Source organism: Chiloscyllium plagiosum, chromosome 26 (assembly GCF_004010195.1).
Source record: "Chiloscyllium plagiosum isolate BGI_BamShark_2017 chromosome 26, ASM401019v2, whole genome shotgun sequence".
NCBI classification, from domain to species: domain Eukaryota; kingdom Metazoa; phylum Chordata; class Chondrichthyes; order Orectolobiformes; family Hemiscylliidae; genus Chiloscyllium; species Chiloscyllium plagiosum.
The window spans coordinates 53036543-53060453 of record NC_057735.1 but is presented as its reverse complement, the minus strand read 5'-3'; the positions used below and the strand labels follow the sequence as shown (position 1 = coordinate 53060453).

Sequence of the window (23911 nt, the reverse complement as noted above, 5' to 3'; positions counted from 1 at the left end):
ACAGGAAGGGGGTCGAGGGAATTACCTGGAGTACTAGGAAGGGGGTTCAGGGTAATTAACTAGAGTACCAGGAAGGGGGTTTAGGGTAATTAACTGGAGTAACAGGAATGGGGTTCAGGGTAATTACCTGGAGTACCAGGAAAGGGTTTAGGGAATTACCTGGAATACTAGGAAGGGGGTTCAGTGTAATTAACTTGAAAAACCAGGAGGGGGGTTTAGGGTAATTAACTGGAGTACCAGGAAGAGGGTCTAGGGAATTATCTGGAATACCAGGAAGGGGGTCTAGGGAATTACCTGGAGTACTAGGAAGGGGGTTTAGGGTAATTAACTGGAGAACCTGGAATGGGGTTTGGGGTAATTAACTGGAGAACCAGGAAGGGGGTTCAGGATAATTAATGGGGGTACCAGTAAGGGGGTTTAGGGCAATTAACTGGAGTATCAGGAAGGGGGTTTACAGTATTTAACTGGAGTACCAGGAAGGAGGTACAGGGTAATTAACTGAAACACCAGGAAGGGATTTTGGGCAATTAACTGGAATACCAAGAAGGGGTTTACATTAATTAATGGGAATACCAGGAACGGGATCTAGGGTAATAAACTGGAGTACCAGGAAGTGGGATTCAGGGTAATTACCTGGAGTACCGGGAAGTGGGGTTTAGGGTAATTAACTGGAGTACCAGGAAGTGGGTTTTGGGGAATTAACTGAAATAGCAGAAAGGGGGTACGGGCATTTAACTGGAAAAGCAGGAAGGGGATTCGGGTAATTAACTGGAGTACCAGGAAGGGTTTTAGGTTAAGTAACTGGTGTACCAGGAGGTGGGCTTTGGGAAATTAACTGGAGTACCAGGAAGGGGGTTTAGGATAATTAACTGGAGTACCAGGGAGGGGTTTGGGGAATTACTTGGAGAACCAGGAAGGGGGTTTAGGGAAATTAACTGGAATACCAGGAAGGGGGTTTAGGGTAATTACCTGGAGTACAAGGAAGGGTGTTTCGAGTAATTAACTGAAATAGCAGGAAGGGGGTATGGGCATTTAACAGGAAATGCAGGAAGGGGTTCAGGGTGATTAACGGGAGTACCAGGAACGGGGATTCGGGTAATTAACTGAAGTACCAGAAAGGGGGTCTAAGGTAATTAACTGGAGCACCAGGAATGGTGTTCAGGGTAATTAACTGGAGTACCAGGAAGGGGGTTTAGGGGAATTAACGGGAGTACAAGGAGGGGTTTTAGGGGAATTATCTGGAGTACCAGGAAGTGGGTTTAGAGTATTTAACTGGAGTACCAGGAAGGGGGTTTAGGAAAATTAGCAGGAGTACCAGGAAGGGGGTTTAGGGGAATTAACTAGAGTACCAGGAAGGGGGTTTAGGGGAATTAACGGGAGTACAAGGAGGGGTTTTAGGGGAATTATCTGGAGTACCAGGAAGTGGGTTTTTTAGGGGAATTAATGGGAGTACCAGGAAGGGGGTTTAGGGGAATTAACCGGAGTACCAGGAAGGGGTTTTAGGGTAATTAACTATAGCAAGAAGGGGGTTTAGGATAATTAACTAGAGTACCAGGAAGGCGGTTTAGGGTAATTAATTGGAAAACCAGGAAGTGGATTAGGGAATTAACTGGAATAACAGGAAGGGGTTTAGGGCCATTAACTGGAGTAACAGGAACTGGGTTTAGGACAATTAAATGGGGTACCAGGAAGGGGGTTCAGGAGTTTAGGATAATTAACTAGAATACCATGAATGGGGTTTAGGGTAATTTACTGCAATATCAGGAAGTGATTTAGGGTAATTAACTGGAGTACTAGGAAGGGGTTTACGGATCGACCTACGGGGTGTCTTTGGGAGGGAGGGTGTTGCTGAAAGGGTCTGTCCCTCATTTCGCAAACTGCGTCTCTATTCCCTGTTCCTCCGGGTTTGTGAGCTGCCGTGTAAAAGCTGGTTGTGCCGTGGCGGATACGAGGCGAGATTGTTGTGTTTGTTTGCCCCTTTGTGAGAGTGAAGGGAAGGCCTTCCTGTGTGTAGGTGCTGAGGAGCCAGCTTCCTCTGGATGTCCTGCCGGCCTGTGTTAAAGCGGTGCAGTGTCCCTGGATGCTGCAGCCGCCTTTCCGGGTTGCAGTTCCCCTTTAAGAGCCTGTCTTCCCCCCCCCCCCCCTGTACCACCCGGCCCTTCTTTCCTCGGCTTGTCGCTGCTGGGAACCCACGTCAAAGGTCGCCTGGAGATTTGTGACCAACCATGAGATCGAGGAGCGTTTCGCTTTCCCTTCCCGGAAGGAGGAGTCTCGGTTCGGGATGTGATTCACAGGCGGAGGAGCCCGGCAGCCGGCAGCCGCTCGGAACAGCCTTCCCCCCGGCTCGATACTGACCCATCCTGCCCAGAGCCTCGCCCAGCTCCCAGGCTCTGCCGCCTCCCTTTCCCTGGGAAAGGGGGAGGAGGGAGAGAGACACAAGGATAGAGAGAGGGAGAGAGGGTGGAGAGCAGGGAGAGGTGAATCTGCGGACCTTGTCAGACATGTCTGAAGCTCTCACTCAGAGACACATCAAGGTAAGCAGAAAGTTTAATGCTGCGCAGGGAGAAGTTGAAGTGCGCCCAGACTTTTAATCCACTTCCCTCTTGCAACCTGCAAAGTGTGGGAGCCTCGCCTCCTCATTTTTTTTCTTGTTGTTGCAGATTTTCACTTAAGTTTTTTTTTGCCAGTTCCACCGCGGTGTGTTGTGAAATTCCCCCACCTGGGTGTGAGTTTCAGGGCCCCCGGAGCGGTGGTGAGAGTCCCTCTCTCTCTCTTTCCCCCCCAAGCCCCCACCCCCCGGGCTGCGCTGACCCCGCTGCAAATTGTCGGGAGATTCCTCGGCGTCGCTCCCCGAGTGTGACTGTAACAATGGAGAGCCGGGAGCCCGGTTGTGCGGAGCTCGGGAATACAGGAACTTGCTGGCCGCGGCGGCAGAGCTGCACCCCCACTCCCCTCCACTTCCGCGAGAGCTCGCTGATCTAATTCTGAAGCACGTCCCCGGTCTCTGACAGGCCTCCGGCAAAGTCTCAACCGGGGGAGAGGGTGGAAGGACAAGCTCTCTCAACTCTTTGTTTACTTGTGCTGTTACTCAGGCACTTTTTAAGAGTGTGTGTGAGAGAGAGAGATGGGGGCTTCCCCAGACCCAGATCCGGGCCTCTGCTGCACACGGAGCTTCTGAACCGAGCAGCCAATGCTGTTGTTGTGCTGAGGGAGGGTTTCGCTGCATCTGGTTATTTGTTTCCAGGCCAGCCCGGAGGTCAGGCAGTGTGTGCCAACCTGCTCCTCAACTCGATGGCTGGTCTGATCATCCTCAACTCCACTTTCCTGTCGGTCCACTATGATCTTTGATCTCCATTATTGATTAAAATCCCTGTACGTACGTAATGACCCAGCTTCGACATCGCTCTGCGATCCAGAATGCCATCCATTCACGATACTCCGTGGAGGAATTCCTCCTGCCTTCAGTGGGTGACCCTTTATTCTAAGGTTGAGCCCTGTGGTCCGAGACTGTTCCTCAAGAAACAACAACCTTTCTGCATCTACCCTGACCAGGCCACTAAGGATCTTCGGTGTTTCAAAAAGGTCACCTCTCATCCCTCTACATTTGAAACCCTCTACATTTGAAAGTACTCAACATCGTCTCCATACCTGGGATTAACCCCGTGAACCTCCAAAACCAGTATATCCTTCCTTAGATAAGGTGCCCAAAACTGTTCACCCTATTCCAGCTGTGATCTGACTCGTGCCTTGTATAGGTTTAGTAAAACATTCCTACTGTTATGCTCCATTCCCTTTGAAATAAAAACCAACATTCCATTTGCCTTCACTAATGCCAGTGTGACTTGGCGCAAGAGGTCAATATAGGCTGAACCAATGGGGAAAAAACCCACATTTAGCTCACAATCCCAGGTCCACAAATGAATTCAACAAGATGATTGTGCTTGACAAATCTTTGTTTACACGTGAAGATATGTTGTAGACATAGAGTTTGGGCCATTCTATGATAATGGAGCGATTAAACCACTTTGTGACATTAGTTGGTGGGGGAGAGGGGTGGATTGATACGGACAATAGGAGATGAGATAGTTATTCCAAGTGGTTGGAAATTTATAGGGTCCCGCTGGGCTCACCTCTCATCACTGCAGATTACTTAACGTTTTTGATATTGAACCGGAAAGGGTGCCATTGAAATGTAAACTGTGTCCAGTACAAATTGGTCTCAGCGAGTGCGATGTGATGGGTTTGGAGAGAAGGCCAGCAGTGATTATTGGTGACACACTGAATGAACTGCCAGAGGAAGTGGTGGAGGCTGGTACAATTGCTACAATTGTCCCATTTGGATGGGTATATGAATAGGAAGGGTTTGGAGGGATATGGGCCGGGTGCTGGCAGGTGGGACTAGATTGGGTTGGGATATCTGGACAGGTTGGACCGAAGGATCTGTTTCCCTGCTGTACATCTCTATGACTCCATAAAAGTTCGTCCTTGCAAAGAAGGGGTTATAAATAGTTTATCGCAGGAGATGTAGAATGGAAAAGTGAAAGAAGTGACCAGCCTTCATCTCCTGTAAGTTATTCCCTGGATCTGTTTAGAGGTTGTGATATTTAAAATGTGAACCAAAGCACATTTGGACATAACTCATTATTCTTGTCTACTGTGAATCGACTGTTTTTGAATCTGTCTTGGCTCTTTAATCATTTTCAACACTCCCAATATTATTTATATGTAATAAATAACCAATTCTTCCCCAATTCCCTTCATGTTTATATTCTTCACACCAGTGAACTGACAATGCTGGGAATACTCACTGACTTAGAAAATAACTTCCTTCCCCCCCCCCCCCCCCCCCACACACACACACACACTTCTCTACAGAAGCTGCCTGACCTGGTGAGTATTTCCAACATTTTCTGTTTTGACCTGTGATGCCCTACATCTGCAGTATTTTTCTTGTTTTAAGCTGGTTTTCGGATCCGCTATGTGGGCTCACCTAACTAACTGACACCAACTCGAGAGGTTGCTTCCCCTCGCTGGACTCCAGGACCAGAGGCACCATCCTCAGAATAAAGGGTGGCAATTTAAGACTGAGATAAGAAATTTGTTTTAAGGATTGTGTCTTTGGGACTTCCTGCTACACAGAGCTGTGGACACAGATTTCTGAGAATCTTGATCAGCAGGGAAATGAGGGTTACAGTTAGTGGGTTAATGGTTGAAAATGTGTTGCTGGAAAAACGCAGCAGGTCACGCAGCATCCAAGGAGCAGGAGAATCGACGTTTCGGGCATGAGCCCTTCTTCAGGAATTTTTTTTATTGACTGAAGAAGGGCTCATGCCCAAAACGTTGATTCTCCTGCTCCTTTGATGCTGCCTGACCTGCTGTGTTTTTCCAGCAATGCATTTTCAGCTCTGATCTCCAGCATCTGCAGTCCTCCCTTTCTCCTAGGGTTAATGGTTGAATCTGAAACTGTCAACTTCAGAATTACATTGGAGAGATAGATCAAGGGAAAAGTGCTGTGGGAATTTGGGAGGTCTAGTTAATCAGGACTCCTGACTGGAGGGTAAATGATGATGCACTACTTGTGCGGAATAGGCAGCACTGGGGACAGTTGTTGAGAGTACTGGAGAAATGGCACAAAGGCAATGAGGAGTGAACTGGCACAGTGTGAGATAGTAAAGCTGCTCTGGACTGAGTTCTTGTTTCACCTTTGTGTTTTTGGCCGGTAGATTGAGGCGAGGGAGACATCAATCTTCAGCCACCAACTTGCCCAGTCACCCCCATAATACAGGATGTGGTCAATCTATATTTACTGTAAATCAGTAATGAATGATCATTTTGGATTGTCATTTAAGCTGCTTAATATATACATGTATCACATGGATGGCGAGGGCAGACAGGTGACAGTGGGTTTGCCGTGAAGTGTGGGTTGATGAAGCTCTGTGAGTATGGGTTGGTGGGAGCAGTTCATGGTTCAGACCCTGTAAAAGACAGCGCCTCTATACACCCAGCATCTGTCAGCCCAGCGCTCAGCTCAATGCAAACACAAATGCAAACGCATGTGACACCCTAGTCAAAACTCAGCTCCACCATGCAAAATCTGCCACCGACAGCTGCTCTGTTTCCTGGACACTCAACATTGGTTGCTCCATCTCGGTTTAGCTTACAGTTCAAACAAGGGAAATTTTCTTGGGGTGTTGGGAGGACAGACCTGTCCCCACCAGTAGTGTACCACAGTGTTATACAGTGACGACCTGTCCTCAACGGTACTGTACCACAATGTTATGCAGTGACAGACCTGTACCCCAGTGTTATACAGAGACCGACCTGTCCCCGTCGCTGCTGTACCCCAGTGTAATACAGAGACCGACCTGTACCCCAGTGTTACACAGTGACAGACCTGTCCCCGCGGGTACTGTACCCCAGTGTTACACAGTGACAGACCTGTCCCCACCGGTACTGTGCCCCAGTGTTACACAGTGACAGACCTGTCCCCGCCGGTACTGTGCCCCAGTGTTATACAGTGACAGACCTGTCCCCGCCGGTACTGTACCCCAGTGTTATACAGGGACAGACCGGTCCCCACCAGTACTGCACCCCAGTGTTATACAGGGACAGACCTGTCCCCATCGGTACTGTACCCCAGTGTTATACAGTGACAGACCTGTCCCCACCGGTACTGTACCCCAGTGTGATACAGGGACAGACCTGTCCCCCCCCCCTGGTACTGTACCCCAGTGTTATACAGGGACAGACCTGTCCCCACCGGTACTGTACCCCAGTGTGATACACTGACAGACTTGTCCCCACCGGTACTGTACCCCAGTGTTATACAGTGACAGACCTGTCCCCACCGGTACTGTACCCCAGTGTTATACAGTGACAGACCTGTCCCCACCGGTACTGTACCCCAGTGTTATACAGTGACAGACCTGTCCCCACCAGTACTGTACCCCAGTGTTATACAGAGACAGACCTGTCCCCACCGGTACTGTACCTCAGTGTGATATAGTGACAGACCTGTCCCCGCCGGTACTGTACCCCAGTGTTATACAGGGACAGACCTGTCTGCACAAGTACTGCTTTTCACATGAATATTTGGGAAATGTATAACTCCGTGTGCATGTTGTGTGTGATGGCATGGCTGTTGGGCCCTTCTGCAGGGTGATTAATCTATTCTTAACCTGTTTTGTCCTGGTAGTCTGGGGACTGTTGGAACTTGTTTCATTGTTTTGCGTGAGTGGGGATGGCGGAAGAGGAGCTGGTGAGCAGTGGGTAAGTGTGTAGGGTGGTTGATGTATTGACTGGAGTTGATGTTCTGATGGTGATGGGATTTGGAATTGGAGTTGTGTAATGGGTTGGTGTGACCAATCTGGCAAAAGGCAGAGAGGGAGGGGTAGGTGGGCACAGTTGATGTTGTCAGGCAGAGAATGAGGGGCAAAGGCCCCCAGTTGATTGATGGTGTCGGGTTGTGTCTGTTTCCTTACAGCAGGAGAGAAACGCCTACACCCCCCCAGTCAGCCCAGTGCCAGCGTTCAGCAGCACCGTTCACGGGAGTGTGTCTCAGGGCAGACGCATGGAGGATGGAACCTATGCCCTACCCAATCACCTCCGTAAGTAACCTTTGCTTTGGAGACAGTAATCTCTTGGTCGATCCTGACCTGGAGAGTGGTGTTGAGAGATAATCCTTCCTTTCATCTTCAAAAGATCACAAAATCACCTCGTACAGCCTGACATTACAGTCCATCAGTTACCCTCCCGCTTCTGCACTCCCCCACCCCTGGCCCCAGAGACAGGACCATGCCAGTGCATGAAGCTTGCATGTTCCAGGCTTAGACTGGAGATATTACAAGCAAGATGCTGGCTCTTGTCCTCTCTCACTACTCTCTGCCTTCTCAATCCCTCGCTCCAACCTGAACAGCACATCCTCTCACTCTTGTCCCCCCGACCCTCACTGCCACCAGCCTTGCACTGCTGAACCTGTATTCTCTCCTGACCCTGCCCCCAATTCGCGCCCCTTCTCTTCCCCCCCCCCCACCTACCTCTGACTGACATTCGTCCCTGCCCTCTCTGACCCGTGCATCCCCAGTCCCGTCGTGACAGTTGGGGTGCCACCACTTTGACCCATGGGGGCAGCAGCCATTTGACTCATTGCCAGTATTCTGACCCTGGGCAGCACTACTTTAGGTCTCAGCTGTCATCACCATGTCCTCTCTGACCCTCAGCATCATGTTCCCCTACCCTCTGTCTGTCCATCGCGGGTCTGTGTGTGTGAAATGGTGAAGAGTTTGATGGATTATGGGATGTCAGGGTCATGGCATGTTTCTGTAGATGGGTAGTCAGGGTGCAGTCTCTTTCTGAAGGTGAGTTATGGGATGTTGGGATTCTGGGAGTGGCTGAAGGTGGGTTATAGGATGCTGCCTCTTTCTGAAGGTAGCTTATGAGGTGTTGAGATTGTGGCTCTGAAGGCTGTCTGTGTTTTGACCAGGCCTGCAGCCTATGTTCTGGAGTCGGTTGGACGTGGCTCAGTGGCTGAAATGGGCAGAGCAGGAATATTCTCTGCGGCCAATGGAGAGTGAGATGTTTGAGATGAACGGGAAGGCTCTGTGCCTGCTGACTAAAGAGGATTTTCGATATCGGTGCCCGCACTCAGGTAACACGTTTGGGGAACAGAGTTTGGGGAAATTGAAAAGCCCATTGTGTTGTGGAAGGGGCCTAGTAGAGACAGTGGTGAGGGATAGGGACTAACCTTTATCTGGGAGCCTGAGGTGGAGAGAGTGGGAGGGCGGATGTTTGTTTGGGTGCAGAGCCTCATGTGAAATATCTGCCCACATCTCCATCTGAAATTAGAGATCCCTACTTTTGAAAGTGTACCCCTCATTCTCATCTCTCCCACAAGGGAAACCATCCTTTCAGCAGCCATGTATTTTGCCCATTCTTCTAATCTGTCTATATCCCGTTACAAACTCCTTATGTTCTCTCAGCAACTAGTTTCAATCTGTGTGTCCTTAGCAACTTTAGTAACTATATCCTTATTCTCTTCCTCCAAGTCACTGAAATAAACTGTAAGGCAGTGTTGCTGATATTGGCAACGTGTGCTCATCGGGGAATGCACAGTTCCAAGCATTGACATCGTCACTTTGACCTCGCATGTGACAGTGTACCCAAATGCATTACTACACAACAGCAAGGAAGCACCCACAATTCTGAGCTGAGTTTCACTGATGGGGAGAGGGGATGGGAGGGGGAGTGAGAAGGAAGAGGGCCCAGAAGCTGGGGGTGTTACCTGAGAGGCTGTCTCCTCCTCTCTCTCCCTTCCGCCCTCCACCTCCTGGATGTCTCCACCTCCATGTCCTCCTCCCCCCCCCCCCCCCCATTCAGCCATTGCCCTTAAGTCCTCACCTGGATCCTGATGTGTCCGCTCATCCCAATCCTTTTTCCGTACCCCAGGCCATGTCCCCCTGGAACCTGTGTGCGTAGTTTGGAATGGTCAGTGAGCACCATGATCCCTATGCACTTCTTGCCAACCTGAAAATGCTCCCTTTGTACCTCCTAGTAGTTCTCCTATAATGCCGCAGTTGCATTCCTTTGCAACGATGTGTTACAGAAAATCATGCAACAGAAATAATGGGGCCTATTGGAAAAACAGCGTTAGGAGAAACACCAAAGATACGAGTAAAAATTGAAACCAAAATAGTAGTTAGCCTAACACAAACTATACCACAGTCTCAGGGAATGTTGACTTGTTGTATGGTAACATTTTGTGCAATTCATCAGAACCTTCAACTGATTACTCTTGATTGGGACCTATCCTTGCTGGCTGTCGTCCGATGGTAACACTGCACAAGACAGGTCCCAGAATGAATCTGCCTTGATAGATCAAGAAATCTTAAAACTAACACTTAGCGAAAGAAATTGTCAAATTTCTCAGAGGGTTTAACATTGTGATGCTTGGGACATTTATCGCCTTGGAGGAGAAGGTGAGGACTGCAGATGCTGGAGATCAGAGCCTCCTGAAGAAGGGCTCATGCCCGAAACATCTATTGCCTTATTTTACAAACACTGCCTGATTTATTACCCCTCCCACTGCAGTGTCCCTCTCTCTCATTCTAGCTCCATCATACCAAGTGCTATTTCCAAAACAACTCACCACTTCCTGGATATCCCAAATTGACCAACATCCATGGTGCAGCATCATCTTTAAAATGATACTGTGCACCCAGACAGTCAGTCTGGAGGTGCCCTGCATGGTTCCTAACGTTGGCCCTGGACGTGGCAGACAATGGAAAATTGGTACCTGCCTTTGTGGGCAGTGACATGGAGATACTGCTGATTGGGATGGGGTGAGGCAGAGGCAAGATAGAGTCATAGTCATAGAGATGTACAGCTTGGAAACAGACCCTTCGGTCCAACCCGTCCATGCCGGCCAGATATCCCAACCCAAACTAGTCCCACCTGCCAAAACCTGGCCCATATCCCTCCAAACCCTTCCTATTCATATACCCATCCAGATGCGGATGTCCTATTCTCCCAGGCCAACAGAGGACGCCATTCTACTGGAACCACACCAATCTGGAACAGGGTTACCATCCAGGCCAGTGCAATCTCTTCCATCTGAAGGAATGCACAGAATGTAGGAAGAAGATCAATGACCTTCTCCACTCTGCCAGTGAAAGTGCCACCATCTTCTCATTGATACCTCACACTCACTCTATGTCTGCTGTACCCACTATTCCCTCCAACATCTTCCCCACTCATATTCATCCTCACTAACATCTGAACCTGAATAACCCTTAATGTCTTCTGCACACCCTAATCACCCCTCTCAGGGCAACTCCACACTTGCACCAGAAGTAAGTGTGACCCCTATCTTTCTCTCCCGCAGAATTCCCTGGCTCTGACCATCCTGAGCAGCTGACTGACCAAGCCCAAGCCCCTCTACTTTGCAGTTGGTTACCATAGTGATTAGTCACTGAAACAGATCCACAGGAGTCCACAGATATTCTTTAACATCTAAACATATATTTTTAAAATAAAGACAAAAAAAACTTCTAACACAAACAACAAAGCCAAGTTTCAAACCGCTCCTGAACACTGTCCTTTTACTATTAGTCAATTCCAGTGAAATGTCACTCCAATCTCAACTCTTTTTTTTTAAGTTTTTAAATTAACATATTGCTCCCTGCTTCTTGTCCGCTGGCTGTAGATATATTTTAACGATGCTTTCCAAGTCAACTAGCACAAACATTTCACAATATCTTTCACGAAGATCTTCATGAGAAAGTGCACACACTGACTGATGATGTGATACTGAGGCTGAGTCCAGTCTTCTGTGCACACTCACACCCAGCGCCAGGATGAGAATTGTGTAACAGTGAACAAGAGTTCGCTTAATTTAAAAAGTTGTCAATTCACAAGTCACATTACAGACAAATTGCACTTAATAAGCACATGTTATAGGAGAATTAGCTGTATTGTCAGTTTGCTGTGAGCCAAAGACTACTCGTGTTGACATTTGTCTTGTACATTCTGAGCTCTCAAGGTGCAGTCATTTTGTCCAAAGCCAAATTCATCGCATTCATGTTCTCCTTGCTGCTGACGTCCTGAAAGGACTCTTAATAAATCAGTCAAGCATGATTTCCCTTTATCCCAAACATGTTGACTCCACTATAATGTTCGAAAGTTGTTATAACTTTTGAGATGTTCTGTTATTACCTCATGATTGTAGTGTTTTCCCTCTGACAGAGGTGGATTGTAGTTTCCCTCTGACAGTTGTACCTCATGATTGTTGTACTCAATTCCCTCTGACAGAGGTGGATTGTAGTTTCCTGCCCCCTCTCTCTCTCTCTCCTTGAATATTGGTGTCGCATGAGAAAACTTCCAACTTGCTGGGACCTTTCCAGGATTTGGGAAGTTTTGGCACATGAAAACCAGTGCATTCAGTATCTCATTGGCCACTCCCTACTTAGGCTAAATCCAGAATTCAGCTGGGACTTGCTTGATGTGGTCAAGGGTTGCTGGACTCTGTCCCTCACCTTCTCTCCCCTCCAATCCCGTCCAACTCCTCCTTGGTTTCCCAAATCACTTACCATATGGTGTCCTCTCCCTCTTCTCTGCTGTAATATCAAATGGCTCTGTGTCTTATTTTATGATGTTCTCGTGATGTTGCTATTTTAAGGCTGCAAATTAAATTCGGGTTGTTTTTGATGCTTTCTTGCTGCCTTCTCAGGAGATGTCCTCTACGAGCTACTGCACCACATTCTGAAGCAGAGGGAGTCCCCGGTCTGGTACCCCCCGTTCCTGCAGCCGGCCAGTGCTACACACAACCCAGCTGACATCATGCTGCACAATCCCCTGGAAGGTGAGTGCTTGCTGCCTCCAGTCACTCCAAGGTTCAGGCTGAATGGCTGGCCCTAGCTGGGTGACTGGAGTCTGACAACCATTTTGAAACAGGGCCTAGCCTCACTCTTAACTTTATTCTCCCAGCAACAGGAGAGCTGTCAACAATCACATGGAAACCAGGAATCAGGAAGAAATGGATTTACAGCCTAGGAGCTCAGTTATTATCTCCAGGATAGATTCTCAGGAACCCTCACTCGGTGGGGCAGGCGAGAGAGAGAGGGAATGGTTCGTTGGCCCAGCCTGGGGAGAATGTGAATGAACTGAGACAATTGTGTTTGAGGGAGAGTGACTAATGCAGGGAGCCGGTGAGGCAGAGGCGAGGAGGGATAAAAAACATGAGGAAACAACTGCAAAGAAGTGAATATATGAACAGGAGGAGGCATTCTACACTTGAGCCTGCTCTGTCATTCAGTATGATCCCGGTTAATTATTCAACTGTATTCTCTATTCCTGCTTATTCCTTTAGCCCTAAGAACTCTATCAACTGTAACACCTTGAAAATATTGAATAATTTGGCCTCAACCACTTTCTGTAGCAGAAAATTCCACAGGTTCACCACACTGTGGGGTGAAGAAATTTCTCATCTCAGTCCTTAGTGGTCTATCCTATTACTGTTAGAGAGTGACCCTTGGTTCCAGATTCTATGTCATTGGGGACAGCCGGCATTTATTCTGTCTAGTCCTGTTAGAATTTGACAGGTCTCAGTGATATTTTTAGTAGAAGCCCAGTGTGTGATTACTCTTTATGTAATTTTAACTTTGAGTTCCAATTATGATTACAATAATTCTGTGCTGCACGTCTTCCTGTGAGGCTTAGACTTGCTCCCAGAATATTGAATTAATAAAGCATACCTTGCATTCTTGTTGTCTAGCTATAAAGACCAGCAACCACTAACCTTTTTTGATTTGTTTCAGTGTTTGTTTGTGATATTTTTTAATTTTACCTGAAGCTCCAAGTATTTTTTTGAAGGTGCCCTTGTTTCTAGCTATCATTTCAAAAGTGCCCTGTTCTGTTTTAGCCCAGTGAGTGATCATACGTGTGCCTGCATTAAAATCTGTTTGCCATGGTTGTGTTCATACATGTGATATCTTTGTCATTTGACACTATCTTTTCCACCCTTTTACAACGTCTCACCACCGAATATATAAATCCGACTTCCCATCCTACTTAAGTTGTTAGGAAAGGCAGTGAATAATTGAGACCCCAGCACAGGTCCTTGAGGTGCACCACTAACTGGTTAGAACAGCTGACTATCGGCTTTACTCTGCACTCTGCTGTGTAGCTAGTTTCCTAACCAGTTCATTAATTTATAAACTGCATCGTTAACATGTTCTATGGAGGGATTTTTGTCAAGTACCATCTACAAATCTGAACGTTTATAAATATTCCATGGATATTCTCAAAGCCAGCCCTTTGAAAAATTCTGTTGCATTTGTCGGGCACAACCTGCTTTCCTCCATGCTGGTTCTCTCTGGCTTGCTGAACATTTCGAGTTGCTCTGTCACATAACAACATCTTTTCTGATGGGCAGTGTCAGAGGCTGACAATCCTGGTTTCCGTCTGTCACATTGCTGATATTGGTGAAGTGACGAGCAATTGTCCAAAGATGGGTTAGGTGGATTGGCCATGTGAAGTTGCCCTGTGGTGTTCAGGGATGTGTAGGCTAGGTGGGTTAACTATGGTAAGTATGGAATTATGGGAATATTCAGTGGGTCAGTACAGACTGAATTGGCTGAATAGCCTGTATCAACACTGTGTAGGGATTCTAAAAATTGTCATGATCCAACTGATGGTAACATTGGACAGATCAGATCCCAGATTCTGTATCATTTATAAAGTTAATTTTTGTAATCTGGTTAACATGATGGTCTGTCACTGAAAATAGTCATATGATGTTGCCAATATATTTTTAAATTAAAGAACATTAATTATATAAAATGCTATTCATGTGTATAACAACTTAACGTAAACATCCAAAAAGGAAGTGTTTTCCAACAATATCGTTTGAAGACATTCAGCTCCAGAAGAGTACTTTCATTTTACAACTTCTTGCTCAATTAAGTTTCTGCACAATCACCAAGTTAGTTTTCTCTGTCCACCCCAAATACTCTGAAATACAGATTTACTCACAAACTCTTTCTGAAGGAGAAGTCCTTTTTACTGCTGAGACACCTTTCCAACTCTGACAGCCTGAAGAGTTCTGCAAACTAGATTCCCCATACTGATGCTGATTTGTTGTCTGTTCTGCTGAACACAACCGGCTAGTGGCTTTGATCATGTGTCTGTGGATCATAAAACTCAACTTTGTAAATATTCAGGAACTAACTCCCCAGGTAACTTAAGATGCATTTTTTTTTCTTTAAGAAATGACTGACTTTGGTTCACTGTCCCAAATGACTTTCTGATCTTTTCTTTAAACAAAAAAAGTCACTTTCACAGAACTGAAAACTGAAATCCAATTTTCCTCCACTTTTAAATCCAAGTTCCAAATAATAAAAATTATACGATAACCTTTCTTCTCTCAGACTATAGGAATGGTTCTTGACCTTGGTAAAATAGCGCATCTAGAATGTTTTCCCCCCACTTCATTTCAACTGTGGGATTTATCACAGAATCTTGCTATTTATTCCTCCCTTTACTGTAACTTTGTTTTAGTCAAATTCGGTGAGTTCTTGTCTCAGTTTAACATGCCACATTCTTTCTGTACTGTATAGAGTTCAACATGTCCGCCATTTTCTGATGGGGCTTGGGCTGTATCAATTGGGCTTGCACTCACTGGAATTTAAAGACTGAGGGGAGGGGGTCTCAGAAAATCCTAAAGTGACTGGACAGGATAGATGTGGAAAGAATGTTCCTGATGTTGGGGAGTTCCAGAACTAGGCTAGGCAGTCTAAGTTTGTGCGAAGATTTGGTGCTCATTGCTGTGGTTCTGTTTGCCGAGCTGGAAGTTTTTGTTGCAAACGTTTCGTCCCCTGGCTAGGCGACATCATCAGTGCTTGGGAGCCTCCTGCGAATTGCTTCTTTGATGTTTCCTCCGATGTTTATAGTGGTTTGTCCCTGCCGCTTCCGGTTGTCAGTTTCAGCTGTCCGCTGTAATGGTTGGTATATTGGGTCCAGGTCGATGTGTTTGTATTTGTCCATTGGTTTTGCTCATGTTGGGTATCGGGTCCTTCGTTGTGGTGAGTTGTTGTCTGAGCGTGGCTGTTGGTTTGTGTGCCGTTATGAGTCCTAGGGGTCGCAGTAGTCTGGCTGTCAGTTCTGAGATGCTCCTGATGTATGGTAGTGTGGCTAGTCCTTTTGGTTGTGGTATGTCCTCGTTCCGTGGTCTTTCTCTTAGACATCTGTTGATGAAGTTGCGCGGATATCTGTTTTTGTCGAATACCTTGTATAGGTGTTCCTCTTCTTTTTGCAGTTCTGGTGTACTGCAGTGTGTTGTGGCCCTTTTGAATAGTGTCCTAGGACTCCTAATGGGACTCCATTACTAGGGGGTCATGGGTTCAAGGTGAGAGGGGAAAAGTTTCAGGGAGATATGTGTGGAAAGTGGGTGGTGAGTGCCTGGATTGCGTTGCCAGTGGAGGTGGTAGGGGTGAGAACAATAGTGTGATTTCAGATGTATCTAGACAGATTTGTGAATGGGCAGGGAGCAGAGGGATACAGATCCTTAGAAAATAGGCGACATTTAGATGGAGGATCTGGATCGGTGTAGGCTTGGGCCTGCTCCTGTGCTGTAATTTTCTTTGTTCTTTGGGTAAGCCATTCAGGACTGAGATGAGGACGAATTTCTTCACTCAGTTGTGAACTTGTGAACACAGGAAGCTGTTGGGGTCGGTTTGTTAGATATATTCAAGAGGGAGCTGAACTAGACTTTGTGGCTAAAGGGGTCAAGGGGTATGGAGAGAAAGCGGAACTGGAGGTTAAATGGCCTATTCCTGCACTTGCCTTCCATATTTCTGTGTTATTGGCCACGATCCTATTGTTAGATTTTAAGCGGCCCTGGGCTACTCTTGTTGATTTAAATTCCTTATTCTCTGTGGAGTATGGGAGGAGGCTATTTAGCTCCATGCTATCTGACAACAAACAATTCCACCTAATTGTATTTTTCGGGTCCTGGTTTATAGGTTTGGATCAGCACCTGACTTACAAAACTATAAATCCAGAAGCACTTCCTCAAAGTGATGAGGGTGTCTGCCTCTAATTCAATGAGTTCCAGATCCTTGTTACTATCTGGCTGAAAGCCTTGAACCCCATTGAACCTTTACCTCTTGCCCTTTGGGCGAGGATAGATCCTTCCAATCTGCTCTGTTTGTATTTCTCATAATTTATTTCACTTCAATTAAATCTCTCTTCAGTCTTCTCTGATCTGAGGTAAACTGCCTGAGCTTATGCAATCTTCCATCTTTCCTAAATTCTCCAGTTTCCCCAGCATCCTTGTAAAAGACCTCTTTAATGCAATCACATTTTTCTTCTCGAGTGGGCACCAGTACAGTGTGCATTTTTCTAGCTGTGCCCTAACTGTGATCTAGCACAACTTCCCCATCCTTTTATACACTGTATTGACTAATCAAGACAATTAGCCCAGCTGCTTGCTTAACCACTCTATTCAGCTGCCCATCCACCTTCAGGGCTTTGTCAACATGAAATCCAAAGTCACATTTGTTCCCCTGTACCTCCCAGTACCCTCCTATTTATTCCCCATTTCCTTGCCTTGTTACCCTTCCCCCAAATGCATTTCCTCACTCTCTCTTCCAGCCTGGACTCCATGTTGCTGCTGTTCTGTCCATCTGATCGCTTTCTCCTTCATTATTAGCCACACTGTCAATCTTTGTATCACTTGAAACAACCTCAATGTTCCTCCTACATTCAAGTCCCAGTCACTGATATAAACCCCGAACTGCAAGGGACTTTGTAGGAAGACCTGTGGCACCAATAGGAAACAATTGTGTTGTTTGTTTTAGAGGCAATCAAAACCACCAGGGGTTTGGTCAGATTAGATTGGAGTGACAGGATTGAGAACCCGAGAGCACTGATTAAAGATGAACGTAGGGATAAGCGTTCTCTCTGTGAGTACTTAGTGTCAGGAAGGTGCTGCTGAGTGAGAGCTGGAGGCAGGGTCAATTGCAATGATTATGTGCAGAGAAAAGATATTGTTGGATTATGGAAACATGTGAGGGAGGGAGATGAGGTGCTTGAGAGTCGCCAGGGAGATGACTGACTGCGTGACTTCTTGCTGTGCCATTCCCAGTCACACTCCCATCGCACATCGTCCTCTGCTTCCAATGGCTGAGCCAATTTTGTCAGATTGCTCTGGATCCCTTCATGTAACTTCCTGATTGCCCTCTTCCTGATCTCCCTGTCCCTGAGGTAAAATGTCAGGGATACAGAGATAAGGAATTGCATTGAGTGAGATGGCAAACAGGCAGGTTTGAACCAAGCAGTGTAGACACCCCATGCTGTCCGTGTCCTGGGAGCGTTTGATGGGAACGGGGTCGAGAGAACTTTACTTTCTGTTTACTTCCAGTTTAATGAAAGAGTAGAAAGGAGCAAGAGATTGTGATGAAGGCCTGTTGTGATAGAGGCACCATTTCTCCTGATGGAATGGGCAAGTATAATAAAGAAAAAGATCAGCACAGGAGCTGAATGTCTCTCATTTGTAATCCGAAATGGAGGAAGGAAAAAGACAGGACTGATCAAAGAAGGCAGGAATGAGAAAGAAGAGGCAAAAAAAAAGAAATCTGGTGAGTTTATATGTTGAGATTACATGATGGGAAGGAGGGAGGGATATGTAGGTGAGAGAGAGAACAGCAGGAATAAAGGCATAATTATTCACTATAGGAATTTTAAAGACAGATTTTCTGGCTTGGTATGTATTTAAATCCAAGGTGTGGGGGGAGAATCTAATTCCAGGAAATGATCAGGGAGATTTGGAAAATGGAGGGGTAGCAGAACATCCAGGGGCCAACATGCTCTGTAAAATTGTTCTCATTGTAAAGCAGGAGGAAAGGTTCAAGTCCCATGCAGACCCATGAGAAAGGGCTTGTTTCAATCAGATAAAATTAAAGCTAACTCAGACTAACTCGGGAAAAATGAACAAGACATACAGTGGGGAAGGTTCAAAGAGTACAGGATTCCGATTAAAAACTAGACACATTCCCACAAGGAATGCTGAATGAGTAGAATTTATAGAGAGAAATTAAACTCTGGCATGAGGTGACTTGTAAAGGTAAGAGTAAGTGTATGACAGAGAAAAGCTTCCTCTTTCCCCAGTACTGGTGCCAGTTCCCTATTAATCAAAACACATTTCTCCATACCAAACTACTGATCTTATTTATGCAATGTTAGTTTGTTTGTGCCTCTAGTAGTAATCCAGAGATTATTACTCTATGGTTCAACTTTCTAACTTAGCCTGAAACTGCTAGTAGTCTCACAACAGAACCTCTTTCCTGGTCTTGTCGATGGTGTTGGTGCCCCACTTGGACCCTGCCTATTCCCCTCCAGTGTGGAGGAGCTGTCTTTAATCAGACAGGTAGGACAACTTCCAGGGCCTGCACTCTGCAGGAATGAACCTCAAATTTTATTGTTCCCTTCCACTAGACTTCTTTCAGCTCTCTTAGCTTGAGTTGCCCCTGCACGATGGTGCTGTGATCAGTTTGCTCATCTTCCCCCTGCACTCCTGCTCCTATCCACCCCTCCTGCAAGATCGTTGAACCTTACTGGATATTGCATCAGCTTTCTGTTGTTCTCTCAACCCTGATGCTTACCTCTCTTACAGTCACATCCCTGACCCTGACCATAGGCATGTGATGGAATACTCCAACAGTTCTCCTGAAGTGTGATATCATCCAAGATGAAGCAGCTCACTTGATTGGCACTTTGCCCATAAGCATTAACTCCCTCCATACTATCCACAAGATGTACTACAGAGATTCACCAAAGATCCTTTGACAGCACCTTACAAATCGATGACCACTTCCATCAAGAAGGGCAAGAGTAGCAGATGCATGGGAACACCACCATCCTCAAATTTTCCTCCAAGCTACTCACCATCCACATTTGGAAATATATCACCATTCCTTCACTGTTGCTGGGTCAAAATCCTGGAATTGCTGTCCTAAGCACATCTACCTATAGCAGGTGGGCTGCAGTGGTTCAAATGGGGGAAAACTAGGGGGAGCAGTCTGAGGATAAGGGATAGGCCATTTCAGATGAAGATGAAGAGTACTTTCTTCATTCAAAAGGTGAGGAGTCCTTGGAATATGCAATTTTTTTATCCTAAAGTTGTGGAAACTCAATCATTGAGTAACTTCCAGATAGACATTGACAGGTTTCTGGAAATTAATGATGTGAAAAGGATTTAGAGATATTATGGGAAAGTGGCATTGAGGAACTGATCAGTTATGATCCAGATGAATGGAAGAATAGGCTCGATGGACTGAATGGCATACTCCTGGCATAAGGCAATTAACCAGCACCTTCAAGGCCATTTAGAGATGGGGAATGAATACAGGCCTGCCAGTGACGGCCACATCCCACGAATGAATGAATAAATGTATAATACTGGAGTTCTGTGAGCGAGTTAAATAGTTTGTTAGATACATTTTATATAATGCTAATATCTCCCCAGTTCCAGTTCAAGTGCTGCCACAATCTGGAGGGGAAACAAACTGAAACTCACTGCCTTTGAGGTGAAGCTGTCATACCTCCCTGTCTCTGCTTCCTACTTCAGACAACACCTTTTTGAAAAGGCCCTCGTGGTCTTGAGCTGCTTCCTTTGTGTAAATTGCTTTGTGCATCTCTGAACACTAGCTCAGTCTGGACTCTGATTTCCAGCATCTGCAGTCCTCACTTTTATCTAGTCAAATTCCAGTGAGCTGAGTCCATCACTGTAGCTTAGGGAATCAGGTCAAACTAGGCACCCAATTAACTCTCTGCAGTTTTGTTCAGTCCTGGGCTTGTTTCGTACTGAAGCAAGGGAACATTGCTCTATTAACGTTTATATATCATCACTCTCACTCACTCACTCCCTCGCCTCACTCACCTCCCATCTGCACCTCGCCAGCCCCTCCTTACCCACCAACCCTCTTGTCCTTACGCTAATATTGTCCATACCCATCAATCATAAATCCCACTCTTCCCTCATCTCCTCTAGGTCCCTCCCTTGAGCCCTAGCCATTCATCATCCCCCTCCCTCATTCTCGCACCTACCCTTTTCCCTGAGTATCTCCAAACCCTCGCCTAGCCTCTCTCCTCTTGTGGGTTATGATGCTCTCCAGGGATTGTTGGCAGAGCTGGGTTGGGGTTCTTGGGCTATAACCAGGTGTGCCTCTTGCCCCATGCCAATGTTGACCATCTCTTTCCTGCCACAGACTTACTGCACAGAAATGCCCGGCCCTCGGAGCTGGCGAGCCATCGGAATCTGCCTTCACTGGCACCACTCCAGAGATTGGTCCGGTCTCCAGCTGGTGCCCAGCGACACTCTTCCCCAGAAGCAGAGCTGGAAATCCCGCAGAGCCTTGCTCCAGCATGTGAGAGGAACCCGAGCCCCAACTCGCAGGCAGAGAATACGCACAGCTCCTCGCCAGACATTGAGCAAAGACTGTCCATCTCACCTGTGGATGAGAACCACTGCCCATCGGGCAATGACAACATGCTGCCAGCTCCCAGGAGAAATCATTCACCTGCTATGGACACCTCCCGAGTTATCCAGTTAATCTCCAACTCCATGATGAACCCGGCAATGGTCTCCAGCCGACAGCCCACAGATATCACCTCGAGGATGGCCAACCGGAACTCTCACAAGGAGCGGCCTCTGAACTTATCCCGGGAAGAGCTGTTATACCGTAACCATGTGATGGTGCCCATATCAGCCCCAGAGGAGCCTGTGACCACACCCATAGGCAGAATTGCAGGTAGGATGCCACACAGCTGCTCTCTCACCAGCTGAGGACAGTCGCTGAAGGGAAAGAGGGAGGGAGGAGGGGGGGATTGTACTCCTGAGCTTTACCCACCAGAATTCAACCCTGGCAACAGAGTGGGGGTTTTCACCCTGCCATCCTACCGCGAACCAAAGTCGGAGAATTCAGCCCCCAAACGTGGGGCTGGGAGGGTGGGCAGTGAGTTCACACCTCATTCCTCCCCAAAATACTGGCAGCAGAAACAATGTTCCCTGGCACTTTGAGGATCTCTCTGCAGATTTTGCTGTGAAATCTTCGGCTATTCTGCTGCCAGTGACACAGAAGGAGCTGAGTCCCATCAGACTATCCTCCTGCAGAGAGTGGCGATGTTCCCTCTGTGTTCTGTCTCTTCCTGCTCCTCCATGTTGCTTTTCACATAGCAAAATCCCACAGGGTGAAGATTATCCCTCTCAGATGTGATCGGCAGGCAGGACAGTGGGGTGCCCCTGTGTCTGTGACGTCCACTGGGGTGCCCCCCCCCCACGGTGTCCGTGAGACCCTATGCTTGTCTGGGGAGCAGACCTAGGGATTAAGTTTGGTATCCTGTCTGAGTTGGGGTATGAACATACTGTTCCAGTTCTGAGCAGGGCATGCTAACCACTCTGCCCCAGCTCAGTCAGGTGGTGATGCCCTGTGAGATTCTGGAAGCTGATTGGTTAAATGTTACAGGTCAGTAATATTTCTCTGGCTGTCCCCTTAGACTGCCGGCTCCTCTGGGACTACGTTTACCAGTTGCTTTCAGACAGCAGGTATGAAGCTTTCATCCGATGGGAGGACCATGAGTCCAAAGTTTTCCGAATTGTGGATCCGAATGGCCTGGCCCGGTTGTGGGGTAACCACAAGGTAAGGGCGTTGCTTTGTGCTCTTTTGGGACAGATCCAGGGAGGAGTGGGCCCTACTGTCATTAGCTCCACCCCGCCTCCCCCGATGACAACCTGAGCCTGAATGTACCCCAACAGTTCATGAATCGAACCAACTGGGCTCTTCAGGGAGGCTTCAGGATAAAACTGAACAATGTTTGAAACCGTCTGATGGGAAGACAGGGAGGCAAGGGGAGGCACAGCGAGCTGGGAGTTTGATCTTGAAGGGCTGTGACTGGGAACTGACAGACTGCCTTTCCAACACTGCCTGTGACATCTCCCACCATAAAACATCAAGGATTGCTTCCAAGGCAGTCACTGTGGAGTTGCCCCCTCCTCCCTTTTACCTTCTCCATCACTACCTGCACATTCCTAATCTGAGTAAATTCTCTCTCTCAAACTGCAGGTGTTTCTGCCAGGGGTTAACCATTGCTGTTCTTTTGGAGGTAGTGCAGAGGGGGAATGGGTGCTATGTAGAACATCCCCTAATCACAGATCCTCCCTGCTCTCATTTTCCAGTACTTTTTCAGAAATGGCAAATGTCACTAGCTTTGCCTCCAACTTCCATCCTTCTCTCTTCTTTGCCTTCATCTCGGGCTCATTCTTTCTCCTCCTTGACATCTTTGTTTCCATTTCTGGGGATAGTGTATCCATGCCAATCTGTCAGAGCCCCTGGAGTACCATTCCTCACATTCTGCTTCCTGTAAAGACTCCATTCCATTCTCCATTCGGATAATTTTCCTTTCTCCTCAAATGAAGACTGCCCTGTCGTGATTGAGAAGGAGCTTAACTGTGTGTGCTGCCTTTCGTTCACTTCCTCTTTCTCCCAGAGCTATCGGAATGTTCCTCTCATTCTCCCCCTCTGGCCTAACGGCCTCTGGATCCAGTACATGAGCCTCTGTCATTGCTGGCCCCATCACATTTCTTAAGGCCTTTGTCATTCCTTCAGCAACAGCCTGGTTTTCCACCCCCCACCCCCCCGGCCCTTCATTGTCTGTGGCACCTTCCCATACCAGCACGGAAGTAGAACTTGTCCCTCCATCTCCCCTCATTCCTACCCAAATCCCAACCCCTCCTTCCAGGCCAATTAGTGATCAGGTTGACTGCATTCATTGTCCAAGATGTCTATATTGACTCAGTCTACATTGGGGAGGTCTGCCACGGTCTGGGACTGCAATCCACTTGTACACTGGGCAGACCTACCACAGGCTGAGACTGTGATCTGCTCTACACTAAGGAGATCTAACACAGTCTGGGATTGTGGTCTGCTGAACATTGGGAGTCTAAAGTAGATAGTGCTGAAATCTACTTTTTACTTTGGAGATCTAAGACAGGCTGAGCGATTGTGATCTCTAAACTGGGGAGATCTAACACAGGCTGAGAGACTGTGATCTACTGTACACTGGGGAGATCTAACACAGGCTGTGAGACTATGAAGCCACATTAGACTTGGTACTAGGTAATGAGCCCGGCCAGGTGTTAGACTTGGAAGTGGGTGAGCACTTTGGTGATAGCGATCACAATTCTGTTATGTTTACTTTAGTGATAGAAAGGGATAGGTGTATACCACTGGGCAAGAGTTACAGCTGGGGGAAAGGCAATTACGATGCGATTAGGCAAGATTTAGGAAGCATAGGATGGGGAAGGAAACTGCAGGGGATGGGCACATTAGAAATGTGGAGCTTATTCAAGGAAAAGCTCCTG

The 23911-nt window shown here is 47.1% G+C and overlaps 2 protein-coding genes across 3 annotated transcripts in view; one reads left to right on the top strand and one right to left on the bottom strand.

Moving 5' to 3' along the window:
* LOC122562959 (F-actin-monooxygenase MICAL3-like) overlaps window positions 1-23911 on the bottom strand; it is a 201072-nt gene that overhangs the window by 14893 nt on the left and 162268 nt on the right. The window lies entirely within an intron of this gene.
* On the top strand, window positions 1809-22301 carry LOC122563356 (transcription factor ETV6-like). 2 transcript variants are annotated; one of them, XM_043717111.1, is made up of 6 exons: window positions 1809-2534; window positions 7487-7607; window positions 8483-8647; window positions 12224-12355; window positions 20760-21302; window positions 22048-22301. In XM_043717111.1, exons 1-6 carry the CDS (start codon window positions 2502-2504, stop codon window positions 22284-22286), a joined length of 1233 nt encoding a protein of 410 aa, XP_043573046.1. In that variant the 5' UTR covers window positions 1809-2501; the 3' UTR covers window positions 22287-22301. The 2 variants fall into 2 exon arrangements, with proteins under 2 accessions (XP_043573046.1, XP_043573045.1); XM_043717110.1 differs by having other exon boundaries at window positions 7484-7607.

Excerpts from the sequence above, each read along its gene's own strand:
- LOC122563356 (XM_043717110.1), top strand. The coding sequence starts at position 2,502 with ATGTCTGAAGCTCTCACTCAGAGACACATCAAG. Across the intron at positions 12,356-20,759 it reads GCTGCACAATCCCCTGGAAG|ACTTACTGCACAGAAATGCC; the intron begins GTGAGTGCTTGC and ends TTCCTGCCACAG. Across the intron at positions 21,303-22,047 it reads ACCCATAGGCAGAATTGCAG|ACTGCCGGCTCCTCTGGGAC; the intron begins GTAGGATGCCAC and ends CTGTCCCCTTAG.